This window comes from Xyrauchen texanus, chromosome 40 (genome assembly GCF_025860055.1).
Source record: "Xyrauchen texanus isolate HMW12.3.18 chromosome 40, RBS_HiC_50CHRs, whole genome shotgun sequence".
In the NCBI taxonomy this organism is placed as follows: Eukaryota; Metazoa; Chordata; class Actinopteri; order Cypriniformes; family Catostomidae; genus Xyrauchen; species Xyrauchen texanus.
In genome coordinates this window covers 12,120,909-12,143,096 of record NC_068315.1, presented here as the reverse complement: position 1 = coordinate 12,143,096, position 22,188 = coordinate 12,120,909, and the positions used below count along the sequence as shown (strand labels likewise).

Below are 22,188 nucleotides of genomic sequence, written 5' to 3'. Positions count from 1 at the left end.
TTGTATTGGCCGATCGGCCACACTGCTCTCTGGATATCAGCATTGGCCATTAAAAATCCATATCAGTCGACTACTACCATTTATTGTGCGTATGGTCATTTGTGTTGTCCAGAACATATACAGTATTAGGTATTTTGGCATGAAAAATACAATGAATACCATGCATTAGAGGTCTATTTGTTTAAACTAGGACATGATGGTCAAACATGCATAACTGTCTAACTTGTTTATGCACAGCTTGTGTGTATAAGTGTGTGTTTAGCTCAATAGAGTTCTTTGAGAATATGCAGTGGCATTAACTTCAGAACTTTCTGTGTTATGTAATAAGGGAAGCCATATTAGAACAGGAACATCTGCTGAATGTTTAATGCTTCATTATCATCTTTGATCAGGCCTCAGGACCACACCACCTGATTAAAAAAATACTAGTTTGCACAGAAACACAGCCGATGTAGGGCATATACTGGCAGTCATTCAACCAAAAGAACTAGTTCCTTCAAATGGCACAGTTTCCAGCAGAGATGTTGTGTAATACTATGTATGATTTTAGAGGACTATTGAATAATTTACAGAATGCAGGCAGCGCACAATGCGTTCTTGTAAAGACACAATGTTTGGGATTTCTCCAAGGAAAAGAGAGCTGTTTCCAGAAGAAAGCCCTAGATACTGGCACTGTCACGACTAGGTGACTGAGAAAAGAGATGTTTTGGATCAGTGTTGTGTTTGTGTTTTGAAAGTAGATCATGGTTTAGTAAATGCTAATAGTGGTCTGCGCAGAATGGATGGGGGGGTGGGGGGGGGTACCGTTGAGAGAGAATTAACTCAATAATGCATTTAGGCTATCACTGTAGCCATGGCAACCGGCCGATGACTTGTCTGTTACTGAGGCCATACACCGTGTGAATCACAGCCCAGAAAACTCTGCAAACCCACCTCACACACCTGTATTCACACACACAATCACGTGTATGTCAATGTTTACATAAACATGTAATATGTAATATCTTACACAGTAACACAGTAATCAGTATAATTTATTCACACTGCGGTAGATTGCAGGGAACTCCAGTACTTCATCTATCACAGTATCATTATACACAGATTGCACAAATGCTCTTGTTCAACAGAAACGCTGAGCATAAGCAATGAAAAGTAATGTTTAATATTTGTTTACATTTATTTATTGCACTAAATAAACATTTTCACACATTTGTGTGAGTAGCAGTTGACACAAAATGTTAAGCAGTGCCCAGCAGTGTGACATGCTAAATATTTAAACTTTTAAAAGTATAATTATTATAGTAAAATGTATACATGTATACAAAGAAATGGGAACTAGTTATACCACCAAAATATACCACCAGCCTATCTTAGCAATGAAATCACACACACACACACACACACACACACACACACACACACACACACACACACACAGACAGTCTGTATACTGTCTGTACTATGAGGTGAATCAGGAATTCAATCAGTTGGACTCACGTCACAGGCACATAACTCTGATAACCTTCTCCATAAATGGTCACGGAATGGTTTGGATGATTTTGAATGGGATCGCTGGTCTGAAAATTGTGCTATTGTGACTAAATATACAGAACAAGGCTTTATTACATGCTGAATTGTTATTCTTTCAGAGGAATGGATAAACTATAAAAAAAATTTAACTGTCTATTTCTGGACAGGATAATGACAGTTAGCCAAAGACAGCATCTCTAGATCAAATGCATGTTTATGCTCACTTATTTAAAGATGTAATCGTTGCGGTACTGTTTGCAAATTTAACTTCATTGATATCAATATAAAAAAAATTAAGACAACTAATATCTGCAAAAATTATCACTAATTTCCTTTTGTGTTATTGTGTGCCAATATTTGGCTTGATGACTGTATTTCTTATTCTCTGGGATTAGCTGGCAAGAAATGTCTTAATGCTTTTAATGGCCTTTTAAAGGACATTGCAGGAAGCCACTTACAGAGATTGATATGTGTGTGTGCGTGTGTGTGTGTGTGACATGACATGGCTGTCATTATCCCTTGGTTATGATACCTGCGGGCACATTACATCAGTCAATGATCGTTGGGGCCCCACAGGCAGTGCTACAGATATGCTTATCACAATTTCACAATATTATGCATAAAAGCCGTCCTTTGCCCACCAGGTGAGTTGACTTTATAGATTGTTGAGCACTCCATAGAGAATGAATAACTTTAACCTTTAGCTTTAACTTGATTGTTAGCAATCATTTCTTTAACATCATTTATTCATTATCTGCTCTGTGGCATTTGCTGGATGTGTCACATGGCTAATATATATGTTGTGATATAGGGAGAGGAGTGAATTGAGACAAAGCAGAACACATTTTTATACAATTGAAAAACTGTGGTTTGTACAAAAGTTATGGTAGAGCTACAAGCATTTAGTCATTAATTATTTACCCAAAAATGAAGATTCTGTCATGATTTACTCACCTTCATGCCGTTCCAACCCCTTATGATTTTCTTTCTTCTGTAAAAGTATTTATTTAAAGAATTTAACAACTACAGCTGTCAAGAAAAACTATTTAAGGCAAGACATTTTATTGAATGGGGCTTCTGGTTATGGCCGCCTAAGGGAAAGACACAGAAAGCATCGCTCCCATGTTAAAATCCTGTTAGTATATTTTAACAAAACTAAAATGTGACTGCAGCCTCATTTTCTTTTTTATTCAAATGTATAGACTCTATATGTCAATCTTTGAGGATGCCACCAAAGAAAGCTGCAGAGAACAAGAAATAATTAAAGCTGCAAGTAGCGATGAATGGGCCCTCGCACCCTGGTGCATTTTGGGTCTGCTGTGCCAGGGGAGTGTCATGGAGATGGAGCAGGGCTTCATAAAAATTCAAGAAATTATTGATAAAGTATTGAACGATCACTAGAAAATGAAACAAAAGCTGAGCGAAATCAATACTTGCAAAAGCAGCTTCGAAGAAGCCATTGGGAATCTCCGTGATGACATTGCCGAAGGGATGAAAACTTCAGAGAATGAAATTAACATCATGAGTGATAAAGTCGACGATCTCAAAAACTGTTCCAGATTAAACAATCTACGGCTTGTTGGTTTCCCAGAGGGTGTCAAGGGGAGAAATTTGATCTCTTTCTTGGAAGAATGGCTTCCTAAAATCCTTGGCACAGATTAGGATCATCCTTTTGAAATTGAACGAGCTCATCGCACACTTCAACGATGGCCAGCGGAATACAAGAAACAACGCGCCCTTGTAACCAAACTCCTTCACTACACGGAAACAATAATTTGGGATTCACTGAAAGCTTATCTGCGAGGCCTAATCCTTGTATAACTCCTCTGACATGAGGAAAACACATCAGAATCAATTAAACTCAATATCTAAGGAACTTGAAAGGCTAGAGCTAGAATACTCTTTATCTAAAGATGGAGTACTTAAAAGACTATGTATACAAAGACTAGAATATAATATGCTTTCTACTAAAAAGGCAGAATATGTGCTCCTGAGAACTAAATAACATTGTTATGAGCATGGGTATAAAACAGGAAAACTGTTAGCCTGGCAATTGCATTAAGAAAATGCATCAAGATTCTTTACCTCAATATGCCGTAATAGCAATGCTATCAAAGATCCTGAATTTATAAACCAAGAGTTTATGCAATTCTATAAATCTTTATATACCTCCCAAGGTGATGATTTGGATAAGATTAGTGATTTCCTGGACAGACTGGTCATACCATCATTAACCAATTATTTTAGAGACTCCTTATAAGATTATATTACAGAGGCTTAAATTCAAGAGGCCATTGCCAAATTGTCCACCGGTAAGTCGCCTAGCATTCCAACCTTAATTAATTAATCCACTAATGCATATGTACATGAATGCCATAAAGGAACAGAGATTACCATAAACAGTCAAACAGGCAATTATACACTTAACACTTAAGCCTGGCGAGGATGCTGGCCTGTCTGGCTTTTATAGGCCCATTTTGTTGGTCAATTCCGATTACAAGATTTTCACAAAAATTGTCGCACTTATATAACGACTGGTATACATGGTGTTTGAAAGAGTTGAGTGATCTTATTTGTTTTCAGTTTTACAAGAAAATTATTTTGGCCCTTCATTTCTCAATATGGTTAAGATACTCTATAGGCATCTGGTGGCTGTAGTTCAGACTAACTGCAAAATTTCAGCACAGTTATTTTTAAAGTGGGGTATGAGACATGGCTGTCCATTGTCTCCCCTGTTATTCACACTTGCAATTGAGCTTCTAGATATTGCAATTAGGTCACATCAGGTTATTAGCGACTTTTCAAATTGCCACTCCCAACATGTAATATCACTATATGCGGATGACATTATGCTGTATTTTATGAATATAGACTTCTGTACCAGCCCTAACTACACTACAGCAGGATTACAGCATGGTTTCTGGGTATACGATCAATATGAATAAGAGTGTTGCAATGCCACTGAATAAAGCAGCTGCTTAACTTCTAAGAAATATTCCTTTTTTTATGGAATGCTACCACACTTGTGTACTTAGGACTGCACATTCCTAGGGATATATCTCAAGTATATAATTTGAATCATGTTCCCCTACTCAAAAAATTAGAAAAAGATTTAGATAGATAGAAATATCTTCCTATCTCGTTAACTGGCCGGGCGAACTTTATTATAATGAACGTCATTCCTAACTTCCTACATCTGATCCAGAAACTTCCATCCATGCTGCCAAGGTCTTTTTTCAAAGACCTAGATAGGCATATCTCAGGTTTTAAATGGAAGGGGAAGGTACCCCGTGTTAAATTAAAATCCCTACACATGCCATTCCGTAAAGGAGGACTACAGCTTCACAATTTGTATTTATTTTACTGTGCAGCCCAATTAAGAGTTTTGTGGATATGGCAAGCAGAAAATAATTATTCCCATGCTTTTTGACAAATAGAAGAAATGCAGATTGAGGGTGTTTCTTTAGCTGCTGCACCTTTTTGTCCCTGTAAATTATGTAAAGAAAATAACTGCAAATCCATTTATATTAGGCACTTGTACATTTTGGGTGGATATATATAGGAAAAAAGTGAACTGTAAACACAATTTAATGAGATCTAACCCTTTTTACCATAACCCTGCTCTACCACCTTTCCTTAGAGATGGGACTGCTCAACAGTGTCAACTGAGGAGCATTCAAACATTTGACGACTTATATGAAGAAGTTTTCACTGCCATCCAAACACTTTTTTAAGTATTTACAGGTGCGTCATTGTATTTCTACTCAGCCAGGTGGTCGTCACGTGCATATTTTGTTTATTCGCCTGGAAGATGTTTTAAATCATTTGAAAAGGTCTAAGGGCTTGCTCTCTTATTTTTATGGGAAAATATATCACTTTATGGAAAACATTAATACTGCTATCAAATCAAAATGGGAAGGAGGTTTGAAATGTCTATTCGAGGACAAAGAATTGGAAACAATTTGTGAAAATTTGCAGACCTTTTCTTTCAACAGCCAACAAAATTAAATCAGTTTAATATAATCCACAGATATTACACTTTAGAAAGTTTACACATTCAAAAACAGCTATTCAGAGTTCTGTTCAAGATGCAAAACAGGCAAATGGATGCTTTTATGCTTTGGTCTTACCCAGAATTAGAGCAATACTGGAAAGGGGTCTTGGATGCTAATGCAGAAGTTGCTGGTGTTGAAATCCCCCTCAACCCCAGGCTTACTCTATTAGGGGATATATCAGTGTTTACAGATCAAAATTATTTAAATTTTAGGTTTGTAAGGATGGCACTAATAACTACCAATAAGTGTTTAACTTTGTTATGGAAAGCCCCAGAACCACCCACTATTTGGAGGAAAGAGTTATCCTCTTATATTCCCCTGTAAAAATATACATTTTGTGTGAAGAGGCTTCAGGACATGTTCTAAAAATACTGGGGTGGTTTTCTTTCTTATCTCAAAACAATAGGGTAAATTAGGTTGCAATTGTATTTCTCTAGTCTCCTATTTCTTATTTTGTTGCGTATATGTACACTGTGTATGTATGTATAAGCATATCTATATTGTGTGTTTGTGTATATACTGTATATGAAAATTATTGGTTGGTACTACAGGGTTTGGAGAGATGGGGTTTTATTTTTTAGGGAGGGTCTGTTAGTTGTGTATGTCTTCTTTTGTCTTTTTATTTCTTGTGTTTTGTGGGGGGGTTGGGGTTGAAAAAATGACATTTATATTACACTATATTTGTGTATTTTTGTACCATGTAATTGTAAACTTTCAATAAATATAATATTAAAACAAAACAGTTTATTTTAAAAAATTTAAAATTTGTGAAAAATATAGTGAAATAATTAAAATTGTATGAACTACTTTTATGCTGCTTTAATTGTGTGTGTGTGTGTGTGTGTGTGTGTGTGTGTGTGTTTTTTAAAGGCTATGTTTGACAGCCTCTTTTTACGGATCCACTTTTATCGAGCAGGATACAATGAGGCCCCCTGGGTAAAAAGGCACATTTGATTTGATTTTTCTTCCAAAACACTTAATAGCAACAACTTCTAGTGCACATTCATAAACACCTGTTTGTCACTGTGCACTTTCCTGTTCCATTGGATCACTACATGTAGTGTCTAAAGGTTTTGATGCAATTTTATCTAACATTTAATATTTCTTTAAATGTTGCAAATTTATGTAGCTAATGAAAATCCCTGAAATGATCATATGCATTTTGAGGCATTTTGTTCAAGGTGATTAAATCAAAAGTTTTTTAATAACTGAAAGAATAGTATATAGGGTAAAAAGCTCCCCGGTCACTGTGGCTAAAGGCCCCATTAAACACTGGGGTGAATAGATTTGTTATGAAGAATGTTCAAAATGGGCTCACATTGATTTATCCAATCATAATAGAGATTCCTTTGTTTATAGAATACTTGAGATGTTATGAAATGCCAAATGAGTTTGAAATTTACAGGAAATGGAGCACCCTTTTCTAAATTGATTATTTTGAATAAGCATTATTTAATTTGTTGCTCAAAAAAGCATCTTACTGTCTCAAAAATGTTTCATTAGTTGACCATTAATTACTTTTTAAAAATAATAATAATTTTAATCAAAACAGCCTTCTGTTATTATTTCTTTTACACACAATTATGCTGCTCCATCAATAAAAATATAATATATATATATATATATATATATATATATATATATATATATATATATATATATATATATATATAATTTTTTATTTTATTTATTTATTTATTTTTTTGATCTTGATGTATTTTGTGTATTAAAGTTCCATTCGTGAACATTAGATAATGCGTTAGGTATCACAAACAAACAATTAGCAATAGATATTTTACTTCATTTATTAATCTTTGTTAATGTTTCTTAATACAAATAAAATGTTCATGTTAGTTCATAGTGCATTAACTAATGTTAACAAAAAACAACTTTTTATTTTTAAAATGTATTAGAATATGTTGAAATTAACATTTATTAAGATTAGTAAATACTTTAAAAGTATTGTTTATTATTAGTTCATGATAACTAATGTTGTTAATGCCTTAAGCCCCGTTGTGCCCTATGGAAAAAAGCAGCTCAGCCACACTGCTATACTTCATCTTTGGTGTTCCACAGAAAAAAGAGAAAGTTTTATGGGTTTGAAACCACATAAGGGTGAGTAAATGATGACAGAATTTTCATTTTTGGGTTAATTATTCCTTAGAGGCAGTGTGGTTATATCATGCATTTTCCCGACTTAGAGAACACAGTGAACATATTTGAGAATCTGCAGTAGAGCTGCTGCACTTAATTTATTAGAGCGTTCATGGGCCGCAATATTCATCAGGTGCTGCCAACAGTGTTTATTTTTCTCTCTCCTTCTTTTAGCCCGGACATCATTGGTGTGGCTGGAAATGAGCCAGCAATGTGTGAGCCACTATGACAATGATTGGAAGGAAGCCAGATACTTTGTCACAATGCAAATAAAGTACAGTTCCATACAAAATGATAGTGAGGAATGAATAACTCATATTACACCCTGAATGTATTACTAAACCTGTGGTCAAAAGATAGCTTTCATTAGCAATCTCACTCAGTCTGTGTCTAAACAAGGCCCTCATTAGTATACAACCCTGACACATGCAGATACAGCAGTTGAACAGTCATTTGTATGGCTGAGACGTGGCAAGGTTTAAGGTCAGTAAAGGTCAGGTATTGAGGTGAGAGGTGAACTAATTATGAGATTAATTAATGGGTTGTTATAAGGTTAAACTCACACTATAAGCAGTAGAGGTGAAACAATCTCTTAAAAGAAAAGCGTTTTAGACCTTTACAGTTTGGCTTAAAGGGAGATATGTCAGAAAGGGTTGCAAAAAGGTTAGTTTTGTTTGAAAATTGCTGCTGGAGGCAGTGGTGAAGAGAAACATTGACTCACTATGCCCACACAAACACGCACACACTCTGAGCCAGAATGCCAGTTAAGAGGCATTTTTGCCTCAGAATTAAGTAACCATCTCCAGTTACGCAGGCCAAAAATATTATTTAAACTCTGCTTAACACTATCATAAGCTTTCTAATTCTGTGTTCATGTGTGTCTGTGTGTGTTAACAGACAGAGAGCATGCACTAAAGAACTGTGAGTCAATGCTCTTTTTAGGTGGGTCAGTGGTATATCTGTAGTGGATCCCTGTTTATATCTATGGGGGATATCGGAGCTAGTGGTCACATTAGGAATTTGTCACAAGAGCTATTTTTCAGTAACAAGATTTGAAGTCAAAAGTGATATTGTACAACTGTGTGTTCAAACACCTGGTTAAAAACCCTCTTAAGGTAGAATATTTTTTTTTGTAAATTCTACCCTCTGAAATGATTTTAAACCATAAACCATTTTTGTTATAGTTCTGAAGATACTCCAGTGCGACTCCACTAAATTATAAACTAATCAAGCAACAAAATGTCCTGTCGTTTCTTATGTTTGTGGCTGGTTAGTACAAAGATTTTTTTGCTTGACTGTTATCGCTTTATGGTGTCATGCCCAATTCATACTAACAGAGATTAAATAACTGTAGATCACAGTTATTTGAGAGTGTCTGTATTGTTAATTGCTGGTAGGCGTTCCTTCTCGATTGCAGTACCCAACTGTATCAGGCTACTTACACTCTCATTATTTATTGCTGCATCATTGTTAATTTGCATATAATGGACCTTAAAACTCAGCTCAACATTGTCACATCGTCAACTGTCGCTGTCGCTTATGTTGCAGAAAAATCACCAATTCTAATTGAATATGAAAGATTTCGCTGCAAATCTGTTTATGCCCCTTTAGTGTTACAGGAAGCCTAAATGTTAAGCAATCCTGTTCATCGCCACCTGCTCGCATTCCCTCACATTTGCGTGAAGCGTGACAGAGGCAGCTTCCTCCTTGTTCATGCCTTCAGCTGAACACAGAGAACACATAGCTTATAAATGGACCAGTGGCCAAATGTGTACCTTTTGTGTGTCTTCTTAATATAGCTTCTGTAAAAGCTTATGTACTGTATTTGTTATGCAGCACATGTTGAGAATCCCCCCTAGTTTTGCCCCTCTGCATGACTGAAACAAGAAACAGTAATTCTTGGCTTAGCGTCGTCTATCAATATTGCAGTCTCACTCGGGGGTTTCACAGTACAAGCTCCCAGTGTCATACTGTTGCCGCCCTGGTAGAGCTGGTTGCTATAGCAACAGCAGTCTAGGATGGAGGGGGTGAGTTTAAGAGAAAATACAGCACTTCAGTTTCAGTGGCCAGTAGAAACATTCCTGAGCACACAACCCTGCCAAAATCATATAATTGCTACTTAGTGGTTCGCCCCCACAGCCAGACAAAGGGAAAATCCTTGCCATCCATGGCGTAACATGTTTAAAACATGGAAAATGAGAGTTACATTGGCTCAGAAGTCATGTAAGAGAGAGCATGAGAGCTTACGATCATTGTGAACTGGCAAAAATGACCTCAGAGTAGGGGTGATATAGTAACTGTTCACAATATCTTCGCCCTGATTTGCTGTTGATATAGAATTAAGCAACATGAGACTATAACAATGATTTAAACATGCTTTTTATTTGGCCATTAAGTTTCCTAAGGGCTGTATTATAAGACAATTTTTCCAATCCATCCTCAACATGCGACTCCTGAATATGAGAGTGTTAAGACAAATGTTTTAATAGTGTCACTGATTTAAACTTCAGTTGCAAAATGGTGTAACATACATTGTTTTGTTTTAACTATATTTATCTTGCATTAAGCCTTTTAAATCTATTTGGCAGGTTTTGAGCCATATCTGACTAAATGTATAACTATAGTAATATTTATTGAATATCATCAAAAGGCTGAAAAATATTGAGATATAACTTATTTAACTTAGTTTTAGCAACTGTATATCTTCCAGGTCTAACTCTCTTAAGCTGTTTTGCCCATGGAGACACTCTGTGCTGGCAAGATTATGTAAGAATGTGGCCTGATAATGGTAGGAGGGAGATTCTTTCCTGCTAATCGTACACAAGCCTTTCAAGTGGCCAATGATTAGATTGAGTGGGATACATTAAATCTCCAATAGGTAGAGAGAGATAGAGAGTGAAGAGTGTGTCATTCTGTAGTGAGGGCGAGAGAGTATGGGCTCATGCGATTTTACAAGAGGCCAAGAAAGAGTAGTAGTAAATGTCAAAAGGAGGAAGGAGAGGGTGAAAGAGTGTGAGTAAGGAGAGATTTGTGCTTAATGAGAAGTGCTCTTTATGTTTAAATTAACTTCAGCTTCATCGTGTCACCCAGTTTAGAACAGCAGCTTCGAATGGACACTATCAGAGAAAATTAATAAAATGATAATAATATGTTTATGTAAAGTTATGTGCTCTTTAAATATTAAACTATGCTCGTGTGTCTGCATGGTAACATGTAAAGTTGGCCAGAAGCATAGAAAAAGTGTCTCATCCTCTGTTATGTAACTGTACCGAATCATATAGACATTTGCAATGAACAGCAGTAATATGGAAACAACCAAGGCTCACCATGTGGCCATGATAACCACAGCATGGCAAATAGATAGTCGTACATATCACTCCAAACAACCTCCAAACACCTATTAACATTCCTCTCATGCCCACACACTGTGTGATAACAACTGGAGTGTGGACATTGGCCCCCTGAAACCTTTTCTGGCCAGTTGCGAGCATTATGTAATTCAGGCTGATTGAGGTTCAGCCTCGTGATGATAGTTGTGTTTGTGCATCTACATGTATTTACAGTTTCCCAGGTAAAACGTTTTATTAAAGAAAACTATGGAAACATTAGAAGCACTTAAATGTAGGAGCAGTGCAGCCAATTATAAAAGCAATCAAGGTTTTATATAATAGTGGTGTTTGTCAGGATGTAGGAGGTCAATACAAACTGTTTAAAAACTAGTGATTCAATGCAAGTGGTTATTTGTTATTAGTAGGCATTTAGTCATTTAAAGGGACCTGTAACCCGCACAAGAAGAGACAGTCACAATGTAAGTCAAAAACTGCGTTTTATTGCAGGCAGGCAAAAGTACAGAAAAAGGGCAAATCCAGTGAAGAGTAGTCAAAGGGAGCGTGAGGTCGAAAGCCGGGGAATCAAGATATAAACAAGGGGGCAAATCCGGGAGAGAGTAGTCAAAGGGAGCGTGAGGTCGAAAGCCGGGGAATCAAGAGGAAAATGACGAGACTAGAGGGAGCAAAAGACAGGGGAACAAGGGGAGCTGGCAAGCTAAGAGGTGAACGAGAGGAGGTCAAAACTAGACGAGACTAGCGGGGGGCAAAGACACGGGAAACTAAATACAATAACCAACAACCGTGAGACGAAAGGGTAGTGATATATATAGGGGCGAGTGCAGGTGTAAACCATGACAGGTGATGAGACGATTGCAGGTGAAACTAATGTGCAGGAGTGCAGATGACGCAAGTGCAGGTGGTCATAATGTTCTGGGGGATTGGAAACGCGTGAGAAACTCGAGGAAGGGAGATTGCCTACGAGCATGTGAGCGAGTAGGAGCAAAGTGGGCGTGAGGGCTCGAGCGAGCAAAAAGAGCGTGCGAGCTCGAGGGGCGTGAACGAGCGTGGGAGCTTGAGGGGGCGGAACGAGTGTGGAAGCTCGAGGGGGCGGAGCGAGGGAGCGGGGTTCGTGACAGGACCGTATTAAACTTTTTGTAGAATTTTATTTTCATGTAATAAGTGATATGTCATCCGTGCAATGTCAGTGGGGAAGCATGCTTTCCTTTACAAAAAGTCTAGAGTTCTTGACAAACTTGCCACAAACTGGCTGCAAACTTGCCACAAATTTCCCACTCATTATTTAAATATGCAAATTAGCTTGTGATTCACTGCAAATGTTTGCCAAATGTTTGCAGCTCTTCGCCAGTAGTGGTGAACCTGCACCAAACCTTTGGGGACATTGAAGAGTTTGGAGCAAATCTCATTTGCATGTAAAAAAAAATTTGTGGTGAATTTGCAGCAAATTTGCCAGAACTCTACATTTTTGTAAGGGCATGTGGGTTGAATCCCCAAACTGCAAATGCAGGAACTGAGTTTAGACTTTGCATCAAGATTAGACGTGGTTCTCAAACATCTAAGCGCTATAACCTATTTCTCTTGAAAATGGCACATTGCTATGAGGTGCCCCTAGGGACATTATTCAGAATTACCATGCACATACATGTACTTTTCCTCTCACATACACATATGAAACCAAATTCATTCACATACTATAGTGAAATGCTCACACACATACAAGTGAAATGCTTTTACAAACACAACTGAAACGCTCTCATACATACAACTGAAAATATTACGCTCACACACACAACTGAAATGCTCACACACACACAACTGAAATGCTCTCACACACACAAATGAAATGCTCTCACACACACAACTGAAATGCTCACACACACACAACTGAAATGCTCACACACACACACAACTGAAATGCTCACACACACGCAACTGAAACGCACTCACACACATAACTGAAACGCGCTCTCACACACACACAAGTGAAATGCTCTCATACATACAACTAAAATGATTACACTCTCACACACACAACTGAAAAGCATTTCAGTATGTTGTATGAAAGCATTTCAGTTGTGTGTGAGAGAGCATTTCAGTTGTGTGTGTGAGAGCATTTCAGTTGTGTGTGTGAGTGAGCATTTCAGTTGTGTGTGTGAGAGCATTTCAGTTGAAACGGAAGGTGGTTAAAGTACCCACTCCACTCCAGTTGGTGGCAGTAGTGCACCTCAAGACGAATAACTAGAAGCTGTTGAAAGAAAGCATATAGGCGGTGGGCCGAGTCCGTCTATCTCGTTTAGTTTTTGATTTGATAGTTACCCAGCAGCTGTCTGGCTAATTTTTTTTATTTGTCTGTATGAATAATTCACAAAAAGATTACAGATTGTTTCCAACGCCAATTGTTGCACATTAAAGTATAAAAATAGATTTAATTTCGCTAGCTGATCACAAATGTTGGCCGGAGTGAGATCCAATCAACGCTTGTGTTGTTACCTTGTTGAATTTATTTGGCCAATCACGTTATTCGTTGAACCGGCGTCGCGTGACTCACGTCAGTCTGAAGCCAAATGAGTCTACAACCCAAGAGAGACCGGTGTGTCTCGGCAAGACAACGTCAAGGTAAGATTTGTTTTACAATGATTATACACCCCTATATCTTAATGCTTTTCATATAAGTTGTATTTAAGACTGCAAGCTATACTTCGTCGTGAATATATGCGTTGTCGTTGATGAGAACAGTAGCCATGAAAGAATGTTGTTAGTGGAGCAGTAAAGCTAGGTCTAACGGTATGTTGCTTAGGCTAATCCAAATCATTCGGTACATACACAATGAACTAAGCAAAGAGTATTCAAATACGGGATAATTACGGGTAAATATTTAAACGGGAAGACAGTAGGAAATAATTTGACAGGTATGTCAAGGTTGGATTGGTTTATAGCAAGCTACCTAGGCTACAAGTAAGCTAGACTAATTATCAGCTAAAAAGAGTGCAAAGCAAAATAAAGAAATTATTTCAAATCAACTTTATAGTGGTAGTCATGGAGTTATATAAGCCATTTATGGTTGATCGTCACAGTTTATACAATGACACAATTCTGTGCATGGTAGCTTATGTGATTTAAAATTATCTAGTAATGTGTGCTTTCTGTGTTTATTTATCTGAATATAATTCAGTTGTTTATCTAACACACAGACACGGACAGGACAACATCATATCTCTCCACACCCAAATGACTACAGAGGTGATCGTTGACAATCGTCACATCAACAGCACCATGAATGGAGCAGGTCAAGATCACGGAGTTGCTTAGTATCCACATCACAGATGACCCATCTTGATCTATCGACACCACCAACAGAACCTGGCCAAGAAAGTCCTAAAACCTCTGCACTTCCTCCCACAGTTGAGGAAGGCTCATCTCCCACAAATCCATCCCCTTAACTTTCTATAGCGGAATCATAGAGAGCCTCTTCCTTCCACCCCCACCCTCCAATAACCTAAGGGCAGCTGATTGACTCTTGCACAAATACACTGGTAGTTTACACTATGATGCTGCTACATTGGTTTATTTTTTTTATTTTTAAATTTGCTATGAACATTTGACCCCCACTTACACACATATTGCACTGCCTTTTGCTACTTGTCATGTCATCCACTTGCACTGAAATACTATATTATTAGGGATGAGTCACGATTTTCGAATATTCGATTAGTTGATTTTATTATAGAATATTGAATAGGATGTGCGGGATGATTGTCTTTAAAAAAATCCCCATGTTTTAGTTGTGGTTATAAGTTGCAATCCTAAATTCACATAATATTTTTATACATTTTATAAATATATTCTTAATATTTGTTGTTTTTGTTTCTATGTTTGAGCTTATATATCTCAGTATTAATAACAGTCTGGTTAATTTTGAGTCTTGAAATGTAAACTCTCAAGGGTTGGCTTTCTAAATATTTGTTGGTTATGTGTATATTCAGAATGACTTCTGAGCAGCAACCTTTTTATTTTGGGGATGTCATGAATGCATCACTTGCCAAAATTGGGGCTGACTAGTAAGGGGTTAAATGTATATAAATGAAACGTTTTATATAAAAATTATACATTTGATACAAACCTTCACTGTTGTTAGCTGCATTTTCTATCTTCTTACGTGCTCTTCTTATTTGTTCTTTGTTGGTGAAGAGCATGTAGCATTCTCTGTGAAATCCAACATTAGCCGGCACATCTTGGACGTCTTCGGAATTTAAGTTAAATGCCAATACGGCTTTTTCAACTACTGTACTCTCTGTGGTTTGCAGGTTCACCCATAAATTTGTACATTGAACAATCTTTGCCCAACTTGTCTGGGAAAGGGGGGTTACAGGGCTTTTTACATTTGAGGCTAAATGGATAAAACACCTCATTTTTACCTAAATTTACATTTTTAATGATTTACAGCAAAATTGTAATTTCAAGAACGCAGCTTCCTGGTCATCTGTGTTCATTATTTACATTGGTTGTCAAGGAAACGGGAGGTTATCTAACGTTATGATTAGTACTGCTTATTTGCCGGTTTAAAAAAGTAAGAGTTTGTAAGGACATTTTGCGTCAAATGTGCAAACAACAAAGTTGGAAACAATGTCTGTAGTACTTATAAGATTTTATTACATGACCTCAGCAAAAAAAGACTTACACAGCTGTGAGGTAAGTATTAAATTCATAATTTCGAGGTCCGGCCCATCGCCTAATAGTAGGCGATGGGCCTACTATGCTTTCTTTCAACAGCTTCTAGTTATTCGTCTTGAGGTGCACTACTGCCACCAACTGGAGTGGAGTGGGTACTTTAACCACCTTCCGTTTCAACTGAAATGTGCTTCCGTTTCAACTGAAATGCTCTCACACACACAACTGAAATGCTCACACACACACACAACTGAAATGCTCACACACACAACTGAAATGCTCTCATACAACATACTGAAATGCTTTTCAGTTGTGTGTGTGAGAGTGTAATCATTTTAGTTGTATGTATGAGAGCATTTCACTTGTGTGTGTGTGAGAGCGCGTTTCAGTTGTGTGTGTGATTGCGTTTCAGTTGAGTGTGTGAGAGCGTTTCAGTTGCGTGTGTGTGAGCATTTCAGTTGTGTGTGTGAGAGCATTTCAGTTGTGTGTGTGTGTGAGCATTTCAGTTGTGTGTGTGAGAGCATTTCAGTTGTGTGTGTGTGTGAGCATTTCAGTTGTGTGTGTGAGAGCATTTCAGTTGTGTGTGTGAGAGCATTTCAGTTATGTGTGTGTGAGCATTTCAGTTGTGTGTGTGAGCGTAATATTTTCAGTTGTATGTATGAGAGCATTTCAGTTGTGTTTGTAAAAGCATTTCACTTGTATGTGTGTGAGCATTTCACTATAGTATGTGAATGAATTTGGTTTCATATGTGTATGTGAGAGGAAATGTACATGTATGTGCATGGTAATTCTGAATAATGTCCCTAGGGGCACCTCATACATTGCGCTCTGTGCCACTATATTAACATACATTACACGGTTTGCGTGCATACACCCACAGATAGCGCAAACACTTCTACCCACAGCCACTTGCACTTTGCACTGGCATGATAATTGTGCTTAAAATTTGCACTCTCACAAAAATTACATAAGGCATAGCATGCAGTCGTTGCAGCTTAATGCTGCGCCTAGCGCAGTCACAAAAATAGAGCACTTCAATTGGTGCTGTTTTAGGGCATTTCTGTATTTATACCATGGAATTCTTTGGAATATGGTAAGAAAACTGTATTGTTACATATTTCTTTCTTTAGTAAGAAAATAAGTATATATAGAGTGAAATTTAAGCACTTTCAAAATCTGCGATTAATCACGATTAACTATGAGAAATCATACGATTAATAAAATATTTTAATAGATTGATAGCTCTAGTTTTCAACTGAAAACATATTAGTGTGGATGTGACTTAAAACAAATGCAGGGGGAGTTTTGTATTATTATCTTCGTTGTACAATAAAGTATTTTCTTTAAAAATAAAAAAGCAGGAAAAGTCCCATTCTCCATATTATGATCCCTAAAGTAGTCTAATTTTATTACGGGTATAGTCCTGCAATCTTTGTCACTGTAATGACCACATTGTTGATTTACTGATTAATGTAGTACAGAAATCCATTTTGGGAGTTTTTAATCCCTTTTTAAAAAGCTAAACCTCCTTTGGCTGAGTGCACATGTAACATTATTCTGTCCTACTGTTCTCATTGAAATACTCTAGTTAATGTTGGTTGTTGAACTGATTGTTTTGGGTATGAATGCGTTCAAATATGGAATATTCAGCACTATGCTCATTCATCCAATATCTTTGCTGATACCATATCTCTGTGTCCCTTTACAGTGGCTCATCCTCAGGAATCCCACCATCCACAAGGAAAACTGGTCATCCAGTGTTACAAGTGTGGGGAGCCATGCAAGGGAGAGGTTCTCCGGGTGCAATCCAAGCACTTCCATATAAAATGCTTCACATGCAAAGGTATGATCTGACTGTTAACTTGTTCACCTTTTGGAAACAGTGTTGAGAGAGCAAAACTTTTGATAGCTGCTTCGAGACATTTCCCAGATCATGAAGGAAACCAGTGTGTAGAGTAGTACCAAATTCCTCTAGTCTGAGCATTATTGAGGAATTTAATTACTTAGCTTCATCCCAGTCTAAAACTGCAAGACAGGCGAACAAAGCTGGCTCTTATAAAGCAGATGGCTTTGTGGTTGTGTTGAGAGTAATTCACAACTTTTTTACCTGATAAATGAAATCTTATCGTTAGTCAAAAGCTGTATCACGCCCCCTGTCCACTACCAGGGTAATTTCATTAAATGAGCTAGTCACTCTTTGTTCAGTCTTCTCTGGTGTTCTGTGTGGTACTGTCCTGTTTGTACCTGGGATGGTTTTAAGTACATAACTTGACAGGTATCAAAGAAAAGTGTCTGTCACAGGATTTCTTGGTGAGTGCTTCTTTTGTCACCAAAATCCTATTGAAAAAACGAGCTTAAACAACCAACCTTAGGTGGTTTAACACTTGTCATCTGGTCAGATTTATAGACCATCTGGCTTACTAGCAAAACCATCTAAGCAACATTTTGGCAAGGATAGGAGACCAGCTATGACCAACAAACCATTTAATTTTTTATTTTATTTAAATTTTTTCAGCTGTGAAGTTGCTTCTAGTCTATTGTGGTTATGACCTTCTTCTTTATTTAGTGTAAGTGTGTTTGGCTCTTTGTCTCCAAATGTTTTGTGCCTTGTACAAGTTGACCAGCCACGCCCTCAGGTCATATATGATAATCTATGGTTTTTGTGATGGTGTTTTGCCAATCACAAAGAGCAGACAGTTAATTTCCTTCTGGAAACCAGAGGAAACGTTCAGTTACTCAATTTGCATTTGTTTGGTACAAGCGTTGCATTTGATGTATACTCAATAAAAAAAGCACTTGGAACATTCCTGGAAGAAAGATGGTCAATTTATGTACTGTATTCCTGCTAGACTGCTGATAGATAAATGTGTCGTCAGCCATTTGAATGTCATTGGCTTGGCAGCCATAAAAACAGGTGACTATGTCTGGCTGTATAAACTATGTATGTGGACAATAAATGTCAGTGTGTCCATTAGCTTCTATTCTGAGAAATCCTTAAAAAGCCCTCTGAAGCTGAGGTCTTTCTAGGATTCTTCTGTAATCCCACCTGAGAAATTTACTCCACCAGTAGCTCCGCATTAGTCATCACTAATCACTGACACTGCATTAGTGTCCTAGGACAGGGGGCCCCTATCATAAATGACAGTGGTCTGTTATTACTGAGTTGCTTATATGCCTTCTCAGTTGCTTTGTTGATCTTGGCACACCATTGCCAAATAAATTACTATACATGTGACGGCCAATGGATATAGAAAAGAAAGTACCGCCTTAGAGGTAAATGAGCCAATCACCTTTTAGATACACACATCACCTCCCAATCATCTCGAAAATGCATGTGTGCATTAGCTATACAAGCTGGGAAAATTGTAGCATAATCAGAGGTAAAGAAGCACAATTTATGATAACAGTGTTGTAAGATTTTACTGCTAATTTGAAAAATGTCCTGTGATCATAATCTTGACCAACCGTTTTGGAGATTTCTGTCTTTCCCCATTAAAGTAGATAGGAGCTGCACTTTAATGCAACTTGTTTACATAGAAAAATATCTGCCCAGCCTGCCTGAAAGCATTCCAAAGATGGCCACTGAGTGGACTGAATTGCTAAAAACTTGCTTTGATGTTTCTCATTGATTGTCTCTGTTAGATTTCATATGACATATTGTTTGATCTGAAACTTTGAATTGAAAGCCAATTACAACCTTCAATTGGCCCATAACATTCTGGGTAAAGTACACAAAATTAGCTTTTTATGTCTGAATAAGAGTGATAAGGAATAGTTAGCAAATATTCAGATTAAAATTTGATTTAAATCATGATCACGGCCCATAATGGAATTTGACCAAAAGGTCTTTTTGTTTTTTGTACTTACAAAAAGTTTTACTCAAAAAAAAAAAAAGGGTTAAAAGGAACAGACTTGTTGTACATGTACCATGGTCATACCACGGTTTTCCAGAAATGCATTTGTGCAATCTTTGGGGTTTAAGATATAATCCGGGTAAAATTATCCATAGTTTTACTCTAGTAATATTGTAGTTACCATGTTTTTTGCAGAAGCCATAGTTTTGTTGCAATTAACCATGATATTACTAAAGTAATATGGTTTTAATATAGTAACCATGTTTAATTTTGTGGTTACTATGATTTATACTAATACAAAATACCATGGTTATACTATGGTAACAGTAGTAAAACCAGGGTTAATTTTTGTAAGGAAAGTTTAGGAGTAGGTTTAGGGGTAGGGGTTGGTGTAAGGCTTATGTGGGACTCTAAATAAACACAATAAACACACTGCAGTGATGCCCCTACGGTGTATGTTAGTATTTAACTGGGGGCAAATAGCATCTATCACTATTTGCAATTAGTGCATAAAGCCTCTGCCATATTTTACTGTATTGTTGTATTTAGTTATTGTTATTCCTATTCTGTGATTTACAGTTGTATATCTACTACTTTATTCTGTCCTATCCTATCAGTGGTATTCTTTGATGTATCTTGGAGTACCACGGAATGTGAATATGGTAATTCATTATTTAATACCTAAGTACACTGTATATAAAAGTACCACCAATGTACCATGGTAGCTCCACAGTACATGTTTGTAAGCATTGTGCAGCATTGTGCACCTTCATCTGAAATCTGAGGATATGGAAGTACATTTCGCCCCTTCCTTGTTAGAAAATGCACAGTTTTCTATATTAGTTCTTACTAGTGGTGTAGTTCTTAAACAAAAATGATATCAACACTAGGCATCAGGTTAACCAGGTCAATTACATGTAGTCCACTTACAATGCAATAATCCCATATGTCTAGTCAATCAGCTCTTTTCCTGGAAAGCAGGATCCAGAGTGTTGCATAAGGTCTAATGTGACTTTCTTTGTTGTGACTCTGGCAAGAGAAGTTCCAGTGCTCTACAGCTCACTTCTAAGCTAATGAGCCTTGCTCTGCTCTATTAGTTTCATTTGTTCACTTTAAGCAGCCACTTTATCTGCTATAGTTAGCATGTGCAGCCAAAATCTACATCTCCAATCCCCCTCTCTACGGTGATTATTTTATATTCCTGTCCATACCTCACACTGAATCTAATTCAATAACCATGCATACATACTTATTTGTGCATGTTTTGTACATCAAGTTTTCATGAAAAATTATTCTAGATTTAGAATAGCAGTAAGAAACAACAGAAACTATTGGTAGATGGTTTGGGCGTGTTTTATGAAAATTATGAACTTTAGGCATGTGCTCCCTCATATAGAATAATCTGGATGCATCAAAATTAGAACAAGAGTAAGAACAAATGTATGTGTTAGCCTGTTGTAAATCCGGAAATTGTACATAAGAATATTTTCTGTGCATATAAATATGCAACAAGACCCCCTGTCTTTTTCCATCTACCTCCTCTCTCTCTCTCTCTCTCTCTCTCTCTCTCTCTCTCTCTCTCTCTCTCTCTCTTTCTATCTGTGCATGTGAATGCTGTGTCAGTCAGAGAGCCTTTGTATGCTATTCCGGGCATAGTTTCTGGGAGCTGTTAACGTGAAGCAATTCTGGAAATAGTTTTGCTGATCCTCATTGGGAGGAAGCATTACACTGATATATAAAGATAGGTTTTTGAAAATGTTTTAGCTTTTTTATTGCTCTTAGTTCATAGGGGTTTCTCTTTGACAGCAAGAATGAATAGGAGGATACGTAATCACAATTCTGCAGCTGTATTCTGGGATAAATACAATTTAATGTGAAGTGTGTGATTTCTGTGCCACTAGCGGCACCAAGCGCAATTGCAATTTGTTTGATTGAGCAGCTCAAAGTGAAAACAATGGAAGACGGGGGACTGTTTGAAAACAGTCATTATTTTAGCGGGACTAATATTTGCATTTAAAGGAATAGTTCACCCAGAATGACAATTCTATCATAATCATTTCATCCTCTTGTAATTCCAAACCTATATGACATTTTTTTTTTTCTTGAATGGAAAGAAGAAGTCTCAGTCAACATTCTCTTTCATTGCATCTTTTTTTTTTCATACAATGAAAGTGAATTGTGATTGAGGCTAACAGTATGCCTAACTTCTCCTATTTTCTATGGTAATTGACAGCATTGCATGGATGCAGTTGATAGAGCTTAAAAGGTTACTTCACTCATCATTTACTCACACTCATGTCATCCCAGATGTGCATGACTTTCTTTCTTCTGCAGAACACATATGAAAATCTTTAGAAGGATATCTAAGCTCTGTAGGTCCATACATGGGTGCAAACATTTTGAATCTCCAAAATCACAAGCACTCCAGACGACTCTGGTGGTTAAATCAATTTCTTCAGAAGTGATATGATTTGGTGTGGGTGAGAAAAAGATCAATATTTAAGTCCTTTTTCTTCACTTTTTTTTCTCTGTCTTCTGGTTTTGCTGATTCACATTGTGCACATTGCCCCCTACTGGGCA

At 37.2% G+C, this 22,188-nt stretch overlaps 1 protein-coding gene across 2 annotated transcripts in view; it reads left to right on the top strand.

Annotated features, from left to right (window-relative positions):
* LOC127633212 (actin-binding LIM protein 1-like) overlaps nt 1-22,188 on the top strand; it is an 87,492-nt gene that overhangs the window by 8,248 nt on the left and 57,056 nt on the right. For both annotated transcript variants that reach the window (XM_052112139.1, XM_052112138.1), the window contains exon 2: nt 17,463-17,597. In XM_052112139.1, the coding sequence (XP_051968099.1) occupies nt 17,463-17,597 (135 nt within the window). The remainder of the gene's footprint in view (nt 1-17,462; nt 17,598-22,188) is intronic.